At 38.6% G+C, this 14,317-nt stretch overlaps 2 protein-coding genes across 10 annotated transcripts in view; one reads left to right on the top strand and one right to left on the bottom strand.

Annotated features, from left to right (window-relative positions):
- Positions 1 to 9,578, bottom strand: part of LOC136876126 (oxidized purine nucleoside triphosphate hydrolase) — a 131,071-nt gene extending 121,493 nt beyond the window's left edge. Inside the window, exon 1 of the mRNA XM_067149815.2 lies at positions 9,431 to 9,578. The gene's annotated coding sequence lies outside the window, so the exon portion shown is untranslated. The remainder of the gene's footprint in view (positions 1 to 9,430) is intronic.
- Positions 1 to 14,317, top strand: part of lqf (epsin homolog lqf) — a 255,684-nt gene that overhangs the window by 20,141 nt on the left and 221,226 nt on the right. For 4 of the 9 annotated variants that reach the window (XM_067149812.2, XM_067149809.2, XM_067149814.2 and 1 more), the window contains exons 1-3: positions 9,543 to 9,602; positions 9,686 to 9,758; positions 10,038 to 10,127. In XM_067149812.2, coding sequence (XP_067005913.1) covers positions 10,038 to 10,127 — 90 coding nt within the window. In that variant the 5' untranslated portion in view covers positions 9,543 to 9,602; positions 9,686 to 9,758. Of the gene's footprint in view, positions 1 to 9,542; positions 9,603 to 9,685; positions 9,759 to 10,034; positions 10,128 to 14,317 lie in introns of those variants that run through there. The other 5 variants (XM_068228319.1, XM_067149807.2, XM_067149806.2 and 2 more) reach the window with 4 other exon arrangements.

Genomic DNA, 14,317 nt, shown 5'->3' with positions numbered 1-14,317 from the left:
TCACCTGCATGTATCTCCATGCTGCAGTTATAACCAGTGTTAGCCTCACAGACCATTCTTACAAGGCATTTCGACAAGCTGTGCTTTATCTACGGTAGAAGACTTTTGGAAATGTTTGCTGCTTGTTACAGCATTATGACACACTGCCATAGTACAGCATCTGCTCATGAATGATTTTCAGACAACATTCTGAAAATGGATTGGCTAGCCCAGAACTCCAACTCCTGTTTTATCAAACCTCCTGGGATGAACTCATACAGCAACTTTGCTCCAGACTTCAACAGTCCACATCTCTTATCTTCACTTGCCACAAATCTACAGTAGGCATGGTCTGCTGTTCCCCCAATCGGAGAGTTTTCAACATCAGGTAGATAATCAGTGGCTCCTTGGTATCCTGGTATATGTGATGCCAAGAGCCTTCATAGCTCAGGCGGCAGTGCACCGGCCTCTCGCCACTGGGTTCCTTGGTTCAAATCCCTGTCACTTCATGTAAGATTTGTGCTGGACAAAGCGAAGGCAGGACGGGTTTTTCTACAGGTATTCCAGTTTTCCCTGTCATTTTTCATTCCCGTGACACACTCCAGTATTTCATTTTATCTGTCAGTCCTAAATCATTGCCCCAGAGGAATGAGACAGGCTTTGGCAGCCTGCACAATTCCTATCCTCGTCGCTAGATGGGGACTTCATTCCATTCCTGAACCAGTCGAATTACTGGAAACAGGTTGAGGATTTTCATATGTGATGCCACATACCAAGAAAAGGCCTCAAGACTGACAGTATATTTGCTCTAGCTTCTTTCCCTCACTAATAGGATGGCTACCTATTTGTACTTCCTTTTAAAATCACCACCATCATCTCACTGCAGTTATATTATAACCAGTGTTAGCCTCACAGATCATTCTTAGCAAAATACCCTATCTGGTCAACTTTCTTGGGTTGTACGTTCCAAATTTGATATGCCTTCTCCATGGGATCATTCCTTCATCCAGTGATAACTCTTGCTTGGGTTTGTATAAGGACCAAAATTTTCAGTTCACTTCAAGCTCTTAGGGAATATTTTACGTGATGAATCAGGATGCTGGTGGTACAAGTTTGTTTGTTCGTTCTGTCACAAGTTAAAAAACAATTATCACAAAAAATAAGCCTTCAGTCAAGTAGCTCTTCTCCTTTCTCCCAAGTCTTCCCAGTCCAAACTTTGCAACATTTAATAATGCTACTTTTTTTATTGAAAATTGCCCAGAAGAAATCAAGGTGCTTTTTCTTGGATTTTGTCCAGTTCTCAAATCAAGCAATAATGGTGAGGGGCTCATTCACTGGAACCATACTTAGTTGGGGTCTCACCAGAGACTTATATTCCCTCTCTTTTGCATCTTTACTACAACCCCTAAGTACCCTATAACCATGTGCACAGATCTGTACCCTTTATTTACAATCCCGTTTATGTGATACCGCAACGAAGATCTTTCCTTATATTAACACCTGGGTAACATACAGTGATCTCCATAAGGAACAGCTCTGTAACTTAGCAGCCATTTTCTGCAAGATGTCTCTTGAAGGACAGAGTTCTCTTAAGAGTGATCCCTAGATATTTTGGATGTCTGTTGTGGGCAAGACAGGTGTTCTCAAACTGAACCTTCAGTTCAGGATTGGCCATTTTGTTGCTAAGGTGAAAACATGTAACTTCAGTTTTATTTGAATTTGGTTGTAATCTCCATTTACAAAAGTACTGTCCCAAGGTGGTAAGATCAGCTGTCAGTGTCTCTTCTGTATTTTCCATGAATTTATCTTGTACTGCCAGAGCCCAATCACCAGCTTATCCAAATTTCTTAAAGCTAGTTTCAGGTATATCAGCTATGTACAGGTTGAAAAGCAGAGGAGCCAATACAGAACCTTGGGGAAGAACATTGTTTAGAGTTTTCTCACTTCTAGTGCGATTTCCCAGTATTACACAAAACTTCCTCTTGGTGAGTATGTTATCAATAAGTCGTGCAATCTTCTTACATGACAAAACACATAGTAGTTTGCAGATAAGTCCTTGTGTCCACACAGTATCATAAGCTGCAGTCAAATCAATAAATGCCGTGGAGGTTTTCAGTTGTTTTTCAAAGCCAGCCTCAATAAATGTCGTTAGTGACAAAACCTGATCTGTGCAGCTACGGTTTGGTCAAAACCCTGGTTGTTCAACAGGCAGTTCTGAGAAATGATGGAACTAATTCTGTTTCAGAGTTTCCAGAAGTTTGTTTAACCTCAAAGTGCCCTACACATGACCTCTGGATGGTGCTAAGAAAGCAACAACATTGGCAACCAGACAATCCTTGTAATCTCCTGGCTTAAAATATATCACAATGACAAGATCTCAGGGAAACAGTCCTTACAAGGACCCACAATGAAGTATTCAAATAATGCAGATAAACATATAAATAATAAAAAAATATATATGTGTAGGCCAAATAGAGTTGTTAACCTGCCAGTGGTCGCTAGGATAAAAGTAACGCGAGTGGTCGCGCGTTGAGCAAAATGCTCACGGTATGTTATGACGTGTTTACATTAGCCTATGCAGTGGCCTCCACGGTATGCAATAGCCAGCGTCTTGGTGGGTGTGCTAGGTACCAACTGATGAGCCCAGCCTAGCACATGGGGGTGAAACGCTGGCAACGAGGAATGAGTTAGCTGGAAAATTTTATAATGTCCAATAACGGACCATTTATATTGGTATTATAATAAATACCAGCCGATTCCAAGCGTAAATGTATTAACACATTAAATGAACGTAAGAATAAACCTCAGATGGTTATAAAGAATATTAAGAATTACAAATAAAATTACAAATAGTAATAAATCTCAGAGTGTTATAACTGTATCTCGGATAAACAATTCCCAACTTTCTAGAGTAGTGTGTGCGTCTTTCACAGTGCCCTTTACCTAAGGAGAATGTGTCACTATATTTTTGCACAATATGTGAGCGTGGATTTCTTCTTGATGGGTGTCTTCCCCACTCTGTCGCCTTATTTTCCCCTATATAAACGTGGTCACTAAACATTAAATTCTCATTCATATGTTGTTTGCCAGCTACAGATTGCTATCCAGATTCGGTTCCATCAACACGTTCTTCTGGCTCGGACTGTTCAGTATCCATAGTATGTTCACTGTGCTCACTTTCACAGTCCGAGTCACTGTTTTCCCCCTCGAGTTGATCACTAGGAATTTCATCAAACCAAGCTACAATGTCATGACTTGAAGCCATCGTCATGCACTAATTATACAACACATTAATACAATAAGTTACAAGGAACTGATTCAACTATGAAACAACATACAACAATAGCGAAAATATAACACACACAGAAATTAGCGCCAATGTGACTGGTCGCGCGTGAAGCAAATTGCTCACCGTTGACGGTCGCTGATAATTCCTCCCTCCCTGTCCCTTCTCAAGGTCACAGATGTGTGTTTCAGTACATCCGTCCTTCTCACAAAACTGCAGTGCGAAGGTACAATAGGGTTCAAGTTCAAAACTGCATGCTGTGTAAAAGTGCAGATGATTTTCAATGACCGTGAGCATTTTGCTCATATAGTGACCACTGGCGGGTTAATGTATTGAATTATGATGAATTAGTACATGTTCTGCCATCAGTGATGTGTCCTAATACGTCGCGATTCGCTGCCAAATTTCTCCTGATTTTTTTACTTTTGAAAGTTGGCATGTCTGCATTCCACAGTCTTGTTTAAATCTCTAATTATCTTACAGTCAGTATTCCTCCTAAACAGTATTGCATTGATAAGTATCTCTGCTTCCTTAAATTTCTTCTGTGCTGCTGCATTGATAAGTATCTCTGCTTCCTTAAATTTCTTCTGTGCTGCTGTAACCAGATCCCACCAATCCCTAACTATGTTAGTACCTATTCCTGCTTGCCTTACATTAGTGATATTGCATCATAAGGGGACCTTTCATTCAACTTCCATTGATGTACCTTCCAAAAGACCAGCCACTGTATGAGTCAAAAATCTCAATTTGTGAAGCACTTTCATCATATCACATATTTCTTCCTTTATTAGTAATGCTATTCCACTGGTTGCGCGTGAAACAAATTGCTCACCGTTGACGGTCGCTGATAATTCCTCCCTCCCTGTCCCTTCTCAAGGTCACAGATGTGCGTTTCAATGCATTCGTCTTTCTCCTTCCCCTTCTCCCCCGTTTTTTCTTCGTTATGTTCCTTACCACAAACCTTTTCAATGTCAAACTCCTTCCTTCTCCTAACCATGTCTCCAAACGGGCCACAATGTCAAAACTCTCCACTGCTTTTATCACTCCCCCGTTACCCAATTTACTTAGTACCCCCTCAATATTTACAAATCCTATTTTCAAATATAGCTATTTATTCCCCTCTCCATCTTTTACCCTTCCTCCCTTAAATTTATTTCCTTCTGTTGTGTTGATCATTGTACTTCTCGTTACCCTCGTTCCTTCTCTCTCAGCTACCCCTTCTTCCTTTTTATTCATTTTGGCACTCTCCGTACTAGCCTTGTCATTCTGCCCTTTGTTTTTCTTAGCCCACAAGTCTTTTAAATTTAGACTCCTTCCCCTACCCAGACCTTCTCCTTCCACAGCTCCACTTGCGTGTGACAGCACCAACCCCTCCTCACTCGGTGATCTACCCGATGCTCCTTCCTCCTCTGGACACTGGACTTCGGTCACTTCGTCACAGTTATTCACTACTGCGTCAGCACACTCGGCACTTGCTTCGACATTCCTTTCACATTTACCTGCCTCTTGTACGCTAACCTGCTGATGTTTGTCATCAATTTTCTGGAACTTGTTCACTCTCCACACACGTGACCAGCGGCCGTTTCCAACTACCAACTGCTGACCTCTAATATGTCCTCTCAAACCTTGCTTTCTCGCTACCTAAAGATGTTTCCTCAAAATTCTCAGCTCTTTAATTGCTTCACTACCAATATCACTCTTCAACCACACTTCCTCCCCTTTTAAATTTCCTGTGTTCCATAACACAATATCCGCCATCAGGGTGGATAATAGCGACACTTTAATGGGTCTATTGCCCTTCCTTCTCCCCACTCTGTACACATCATCAATGTCAACCTCACTAAAGAGTATCTTCATTTTGTTTTGCACCACATCCACCACCTTATACACCAAGTCCACTTTATTTTCTCTGGCCCCTTCTTGAATTCCATAAATAAAAATGCTTTTCCTTCTTTCCTGATCACCATTAATTCTTTCCATCTTCACCTTTACCAGCTCCTCCTCCAGGTTTTTGATCTCCTTCCGCAGTATTTCTACCTCTTCTCCGTTGTTCTCCACCTTCCCCTTTAGTTCTTTCATCTCCTCCTTGATACATTGCTTAATATCCTCAGCCTGGTTTGTTATCAGATCCCGTACTTGATCTGCCTGACTAGCCTCCTTCACCAGCTTCTTGCCTCAATTTCTTCCCGTCCAAGAGCGCCCACATTACCTGGACCTGGTCCTGGGTTTGTCTCCACTCCTCCTATCATTAGCAACACTGCCACCACCACTGCTACAAGCAGCGCTGCCATTAACCCCTCTTTCGTATCCTTCGTCTTCTTATCCGTTATCTCATTGCTCTTCCATCTGCTCTGTCAACTTCCTATCGCTGCTCTATATTGTTGCAAGGAATTCCCCATTCCGCAGCACTCACTCAGCACATCCGTTCTATCCACTTGCTTGTTCAAGACTGTGCTGTAGTATATTAAATGTAATTATCGTGTCGCCTTAAGAAAAGTATGTACTGTACTATACTTATCATGAGCGAGAGGCTTATGGGACCTTTTGTCACCAATAAATAAATCAAGTTTAGCTATGTATACACCGATGTCTACTACTTCTACAGAAGGAAGTTGTAAATTTTACTGAAGTTTCTTTGACTCTGATGATGTTTGATATAGCATGAAGACCAGGTTTTTATTGAGGATATTATTTCTATTTCTTGCGTTTGTAATAGCGAAAACAACTATTTGGTGCTATTCACAATCATTGTGATAAGAGCATGGAAATGTGGCTCCAGTAACCATAATTATCTCGCTAGATTAACGCTAGTTAAAAATCGGCTTTGTAAATAGCAGAAGAACTTTGGTGCTATTCAAAATCTCTATGCTGAGAAGAGCATGGAAATATGGATCTGTTAACGCTAGCTATGAGTTTAAAATGTTTAAGTGTAATCTCTCCTTGGCCTTGCCTACACTCACACATGTGCCTACTTCGATCACCAGGCTTGCATTCTAGAACCCTTGAGCTGATACTGCTATGGTTACAGTGGGTCATTTCTTTATCCGATTTCTACAGCAGGGGTGGTGTGGTGCCAATATCTTGAAAACGGTTTGTTTTAAGGCCTTAAAACATGGTGTTTGGTGTTTCCCAGGAACTTACCGAGTTTTGTTCTTTGGGTGAGGCTTAAAATGGTCATCTTGTCATTGTACAACAGATTCAATATTTTGCTTATATTAGCCTATGCTGATGTGGCAAAGGGCATAAATCTAGGGAATGGAGAGGGCTTTACACATTTCTTGTAGACAGTGTTACTCGGAGGGTGCTGAAATGTAAGTATACAAAACTTGGTGGTTGTTGAACAGTATCCTCCTTATACAATACCTTATGGTTAATGTGAATTTAAAAAACTTAAATTTCACATTTGTTACAACTATACATGGATGTTCAATGCTAATTGGATCATCTTCAGTAGATTGTAAAAATTGACATCACAAATTATAGTTTAAAACATTTAAGAAACTGAAGAAAGAATGATGTTACGAATGTTAAATGTTCTCATTAAGTGATTTAAAGAATATTAGTTTTGCAACTCATGGTAGTGGTTTTTGAGGATGTGGCAGCCTCTGATGGCTTTGCAAATAATGGACCAAACAAGGGTGGTTTGAAGTATTTGTTATTTAGTGTTCTTCTTTGAGAAGTCTGTCACGTTCGGAGTAATGTGGGGGAAGCTCAAGCAGTGTCACCTTAATCTCTTGGCTTGCATCCATATAAGTGATATGGCAGACCAAATGTCATTTTGTCTTCGCTGATGTGTTGGAAAGCTTTAGTAGGACTACTTGCTGTTGACTAGCAATAGCATGATCTATAGAAGAGTCATTGTTATGCATTAGATTAGTGAGATGGTGCTATAAGCTGATTGAGGTAAAATGTAACTATTTTTATTAGTCCTAGAAATTAAATTTGTTGATTTTTATTAAATATAAATATCCTTCTTGCATATCGACAGAAATTATTGTAAGCTTATATCTTAACCTATTATCTAGCTTCATGCATGTTTTGCAATTATATATAATCAAAAACATGATTTGGAACTGAACTTCTTTAGCTTAGTATTTTCATTTAGATTGTTAACCATCAAAAGTCATTTTGGTAGCACTCCATATCACAACATTATGTTATTGTATAGTTTTTAATAGCCCGTTGTAGGTAACATGTAAATCATTTGTGGCAATTTTTTTGTCTTCCCTTCCTCGTTTAAGGCATCATGCATGTCTTACAATGGTACCATTTTTACCTGAGAAAGTCTTGATACAAAACAAACTAGTAGTTAAAAAAGTTATTTAGCTCACATAATAATAAAGTCCAAGTAGAGAAGATGACTAATACTTACAAAGTACTGAAATTGACTTATGATAAAAAGGTACAAAAGTTGAAAGCTAGAAAAGCTGCTGGACTTGATAAGATTTCCAGGGATATACTAAAGGCAATGGGTTGGGATATAGGAAGTACGAAATAAATGGAGAGTTGCTCTAGTAGCCCCAGCCTAAAAAAGGAAAGGATAATAAACATAAAGTGGATAATTACAGGCCAGACAACTTGATTTGTTGCATGTAAGGTCTGGGAAATATTATTATATTAGACCAATTTGTGAAATTGCCAACTGGTTTGATGGAAGGCAGTTTGGATATAGGACAGATTATTCTACTGAGGCTCAACCTACAGGATTCTGGCAGGATGTAGCAGATATTTAGATTAAGGAGGTCAAGTGGACTGTAACACTATTGACGTATCCAAGGTTTTTGATAGGGTAGATCATGGAAGACTACTGATAGAAATAAGGGGACTAGACAAAATAGTGATTGAATGGATGGCTAAATTTCTAGAAAGTAGGACATGGAGAATTAGAGTATTTGAAGTATTATCTGATCTTCTAATGCTAATGAGGGAGTTTTCACAAGGTAGTATTATTGGATTTTTATATTTTTGTACAACATATACTATATAAATTTATAAATGATATGAGTAAAAAACTGGAATCCCAGATGAGGCCTTTTGCAAATGATGCTCTACTGTATAAAGTAGTTATTAAGTTACAGGACTGTGAACAATTGGAGAAAGACATAAAGGTGTGAGATGGATAGTACACAATGGTATGGTGGTAAATGGGATGAAAAGTCAGATTATAAGTTTCATCAAGAGGAAAAATCCTCTCAGTTTTAATTACTGTGTTGATGGGGTGAAGATACCTCACATTAATGAGGTTGTAAATAAAAGTTACAGATCTCTCCATATATTTATAAGGTTACTTAGGATTTGTAGTAAGGATGTAAAGGAGAGGGCGTATAAGTCTCTTGTATGGTTCCAGTGCATGGGATCCACACCAACAATTACTTGATATAAGAACTGGAAAGGATCCTAAGGAAAGCAGCACAATTTGTTCTGGGTGATTTGTGACAAAAGAGTAGTGTTACATAAATGTCTCAAATTTTGGGCTGAGAAGACTTGGGATTAAAGAAATGAGCAGCTCAGTTAAAAATTCACAATTGAAAGAATTCTATTGCAGATCACGAATTGTTGCATACTGGTAATTTCATTACTAACATGCATTTTATTGAAAATCTTGGTATGAATTTGATGTTCTGTAGTTGTATTTTCCACTATCTCTCTGGAATTTTAAGATGAAAATTATTTATATATTCTTCTTTGATAATTGGCCAACTCCTTGGCTGAATGGTCAGCGTTTAAGCTTTTAGTTTAGAGTCCCAGGTTCAATTCCTGGCCGGCTTGGGGGATTTTACTCATGTCTGCTTTGTCTCAGGGACTGGGTCCCAACACACTTCTCTTCATATTCACATAGCAAATCACACAATATCAGACTTTCACAAAACACACAATAGTGAATACTGTACATACCTCCAGCAGAAGAATTTTGATAATTTTGATAATTTCATAGTTATGAAACAGTATTAACCCATATCTTTCTCAACTAATGACACTTCAGGTTTCTTTGAAGTCCTGGCTTCATTAGTGTGCCTGAACAGATTTCTTTTTCTTTCCATTTATTTGCCTCCTTGTAACTCTGGATGCAGCTTTACTAAATTGTAATGCACATATACTCTCTATCTATTCATATGTCAGTCCCTAAAATTTCACAATCTTTGTAGATAATGGTTTGCATCTTACCTTTTCATTGTGAGCAGTGTGAATGTAGATTGCATATTTCTCTGCTGCTATGGATATTTTTCATATGCAAATTCGTTGAATGCCAATATTTATTCGTGTTATATATTTTCCAGGTGGACTCCTTCAAAGGTGCGGGAAGCAGCACCCATAATTGCTTGCTGGGAGCTCAGTTGTAAGTCTCTTATCTCGTTTTATTCTTATCTTACTTATGAGGTAGTGACATATGTGATAACTAGAAGTGTTTGTCACTTTCAGTTGATCTTCATATGTAGAGAAGGATATAACTCTGGATGGGTGAAGAATTAAAAAATAGCAGCCCCTTTCTTTGGTATGCCAATAATTAATTAATATTTTTTATGTTTCTTTTTTCAGCATATATTGTAGCAAAAATTTTTACTTATGTTCTTAGAAATCAGATTGTGTTCTGCTTAGTGAATGTCTGGATAATCTTAGCAACACTTAATTTGCCTGCTTTTTTTTAACTTTGTTTTGATGTTATTTTCTTAATTTAATGGATATAAAATGGAAAATATATATATATATATTCCTGGCCTTTTAAAAGAAAAATATGTGGGTTGGGAAATAATGATGAATGTGTGGTCAGCAGATGCGGAGACAGCGTGGGGAGATGCAAGTAAATATGGCTGGACTACGCAGAAATATTGTTAACCTAGCCCATAATTATTCTGATGCTCAGGTAAGTAAATTTCATTGTGATATTCATATGTATATCATATTTCAAATATGCTGTAAATTTTTGACAAATAAACTTTCTGTAACATCCGTACCTCCCCATTTCTGTACAATGTTGTTTGAATATTGAATTTTGATATATAGCTTTGAAGGTTTTCACTCTGTCAAAACTTACGTAGGTTTTACAAAATTGGAAGATCCCTGAAAAGGAAAATATTTAATAATCATCATCATCAATGTCCCACTCCAGTCGCCCAGGTGTGGTTAACGAGCCTTCTCCATTCCTTTCTGTCCTTCCACTTCTCCTGCTCCATTACTTCCGCCACATCCAATCCAGCTTCTCTAATGTTCTTCCAAATCTGATCCATCCACACTCTTCTAGGTCTTCCAACTGGTCTCTTTCCCTTAAATTCTCTTTCCAATTCCCGTCTTGCTATCCGTTCCTTTCCCATTCTTTTTACATGTCCGAATCATCTCAGTCTTGCTTTCTGAATCTTCTGTACTAATGGTTCTAATAATAATAAATAATAATAAAATAATTGATAAATAAAATGTGAGATACTTTTGGTGTAGTAGAAGTTATACTACCATACTTGGCCCTGTGTGATCATATGCACTACATGTTCCTTAACATGCTCTTCAAGAGGCAGCAGCAGCATGAATGTTAGTTTTGAAAAGATTACCAAGATTGTGGTTCAGTCTGTTAGTTATCCTTCTCCCAAGGTAATGGGTTTATGGGTGTTTAAAGGTGACAACTGTCTTGTGTTATTTCCTTTTGTCTCATTAAATAACTCCAGTATCTATGGATAATCTTTTCAATTAGGATAAAAAACAAATTATCATCATTGTCATTATTTGAAAAATGGTGTGATAATAATCATTGATATGCAAAGCACCTGTGAATGTGGGGGTAAGAGTTCATCAGTGTTATCCGCTGTCTGTTGTAAGAGATAACACTCCCAAGTCTTTCTCATCAGGCATGGAGGTTCTCTTCTGACTCTGGTAATATTTGTCGTACAAGGCTTGGGGATTTTCTTTGTCGCACATTTCATGACCCTCCCTTCTTTTGCCGATACCTTCACTCTACCATTCTTCTTTCTACAGTGATAAGAGTTAACACATACTCAGTCAAATAACATTATTGTCAATACCTGTTACAAGTGCCATCTGCAGCGCGTAGCTCATGGCATATACCCTGTGACATGGCTGGTGAAGCGGATATATAACGGAACCGACAAGGTGCTTATACAGATTGCACTTCCTGCCATCATTGGTGCAGGAAACGATTTAACAGAGTTGCAAAAAAGGGATGTTCATCGACTTTCAGGCCAAGCATTTTAGAAATGGCGATATTTGTGAACTGTTCGTGTACCTCTGTGGTGAAGATCTGTCGTGAGTGGATGAATAAGGAATAACTGTTGTGGAAACTGCAGAGCTCCACATGCCATTGATGTCCGAGGTGAACACAGAATATGATGGTGCATGAATACCAACCGAAGGGCTAAAGTGGAAAAGCTCACTGTTCGAATGAACCAGGAGGCATCCAGACAAATTTCTACTGCAACAGTTCAGCAAACCCTTCTGCAAATGGGGCTGCGGAATAGGAGGAGGGTGACTGCATCCATGCTAACACAGGTGGATCGATGAAAACTACTGGAATTTGCTCGATAACATGGCAACTGGACTGCTGCTGATTGGCGACAGGTAGCCTTCTCCAATAAGTCGCATTTTTAATTTCATAAAATGGATCAACGTCAGCGTGTCTGGTGTGATATTACAGAGAACCAGCACTGTACAACCATTGCTGGATGAGCACAAGGTGGCGGGGGCAGTGTTATAGTCTGCGGAATGTTCTCGTGGTATTCTCTGTGTCCCACCAGCCATGTGGATGGGACTCCTGATCGATTTGGTTATGAATCTATCCTCTGTGATTATATCCACCCGTACATGATGATTTTCTTTTTTCTTTCCTTGGGAGGATGGGATTTTCCAACGCTATAATATGCTTTGCCACATGGCTAGAAGTGTCTGCACGTGGCTGGAAGAGCATGATCAATACTTTAAAGTTCATCCTTGGCCACCAAAGCCCCGATCTCAGTCCAGTTAAACATCTGTGGGACCACGATTACAATATTTGAAATTAAGAGGGTTCCTTGTATTCAATACAAAGATGTTTATTAACGTGAAAGAATCACATATCGTTAACATGAGGTACTAGTTTCAGCACCAAATATGTGCCATCATCAGCCACAAAGTCAAATCGTACAAACACAATAAAACCTTAAAACAACTTTAAATACACTATAACACCTGCATGGATGAATATGAAATATGACTTTAAAACAACTTTAAAAACACACTATAACACTTGCACAGATGAATATAAAATAAAATATGGTACATGATGAAGTTGCATTTCATTTTAAAATCCGTTAAAATGATGACTCCGTTGTTGTATACCCGTTGTTGTATACCTGTGGCGGTTTGTCCAGCTTGTATATATCTTTAGTTTTCTAAAACTGTTAAATTATGCTGCGGAGTTTAATGTCATATGAAGTTGACACTATGCGTGTTCTGTAGTTTGGTTCCGAAAAATAAACGTAAACATGAACTTGGTTAGATCCAAAGAATTAATTCCCACTTCAATATGGGTTAAGGAACCTGGGGAAGAAATTAAAAGTCGAATTAGGCAAAAGATTGGAAGGAAAGATCAAAAAGAAAAGTGTAGAAAAACCGAGAGAATACTAGACGCAACTTCACAAACAGATATTCAGAGCACGTCAACGCAGTAAGATATAACAATTTTTCTGCTATAGGCCAACACATTCACGACTCTAATCATAAGTTTACTGATATAGAACATGATTCTGAGATACTTCAAATAGCAAACAAAGGGCCAATTATGAACATTGTCGAAAATTGTTTCATTCATTGCGATCAATATTTCAAGCCTAACTATAATTTAAAAGAAATTTCCGAGAAATCTAATATTCTTTATGATCTCTTAATTAAATGGTTAAGAAATATTAGACCACCTAAAAACAATTCGATCTTTCAAACCATACGCAGTACATATCCACATCATTTACCCCCACTACCACATCCTTCCACTCCACCTTAGCTCCGTGACAGTTGCTCCGCCTCTACCCCTCCCCTCTCCTCCCTTCTGCCTCGCTGCTTAACCTTATAATCGCATCTATCAGTCCAGCTCCGTCCACCGATCACTCAGGCTGCTCAAGGTGAGTTCGTTTTCTAGTATTCTCTCGGTTTTTCTACACTTTTATTTTTGATCTTTCCTTCCGATCTTTTGCCTAATTCGACTTTTAATTTCTTCCCCAGGTTCCTTAACCCATATTGAAGTGGGAATTAATTCTTTGGATCTAACCAAGTTCATGTTTACGTTTATTTTTCGGAACCAAACTACAGAACACGCATAGTGTCAACTTCATATGACATTAAATTAAACTCCGCAGCATAATTTAGCAGTTTTAGAAAACTAAAGATATATACAAGCTGGACAAACTGTCATGGGTAAACAACAACGGAGTCATCATTTTAACGGATTTTAAAATGAAATGCAACTTCATCATGTACCATATTTTATTTTATATTCATCTGTGCAAGTGTTATAGTGTGTTTTTAAAGTTGTTTTAAAGTCATATTTCATATTCATCCATGCAGGTGTTATAGTGTATTTAAAGTTATTTTAAGGTTTTATTGTGTTTGTCAGATTTGACTTTGTGGCTGATAATGGCACATATTTGGTGCTGAAACTTTTTTTTTTTTTTGCTAGGGGCTTTACGTCGCACCGACACAGATAGGTCTTATGGCGACGATGGGATAGGAAAGGCCTAGGAGTTGGAGGGAAGCGGCCGTGGCCTTAATTAAGGTACAGCCCCAGCATTTGCCTGGTGTGAAAATGGGAAACCACGGAAAACCACTTTCAGGGCTGCCGATAGTGGGATTCGAACCTACTATCTCCCGGATGCAAGCTCACAGCCGCTCGCCTCTACGGGTGCTGAAACTAGTACCTCATGTGAACGATATGTGATTCTTTCACATTAATAAACATCTTTGTATTGAATATGAGGAACCCTCTTAACAAATATTGTAATCCCACTTCAATACGGATCATGAAATTTCTAAATATTAACCACAATGATTGTCGTATTCGCCATGTCTGGCACACACCCT

Source organism: Anabrus simplex, chromosome 6 (genome assembly GCF_040414725.1).
Source record: "Anabrus simplex isolate iqAnaSimp1 chromosome 6, ASM4041472v1, whole genome shotgun sequence".
Classification (NCBI taxonomy): domain Eukaryota; kingdom Metazoa; phylum Arthropoda; class Insecta; order Orthoptera; family Tettigoniidae; genus Anabrus; species Anabrus simplex.
The sequence above is the reverse complement of the archived record's forward strand: the minus strand, read 5'-3'. Positions and strand labels throughout refer to the sequence as shown.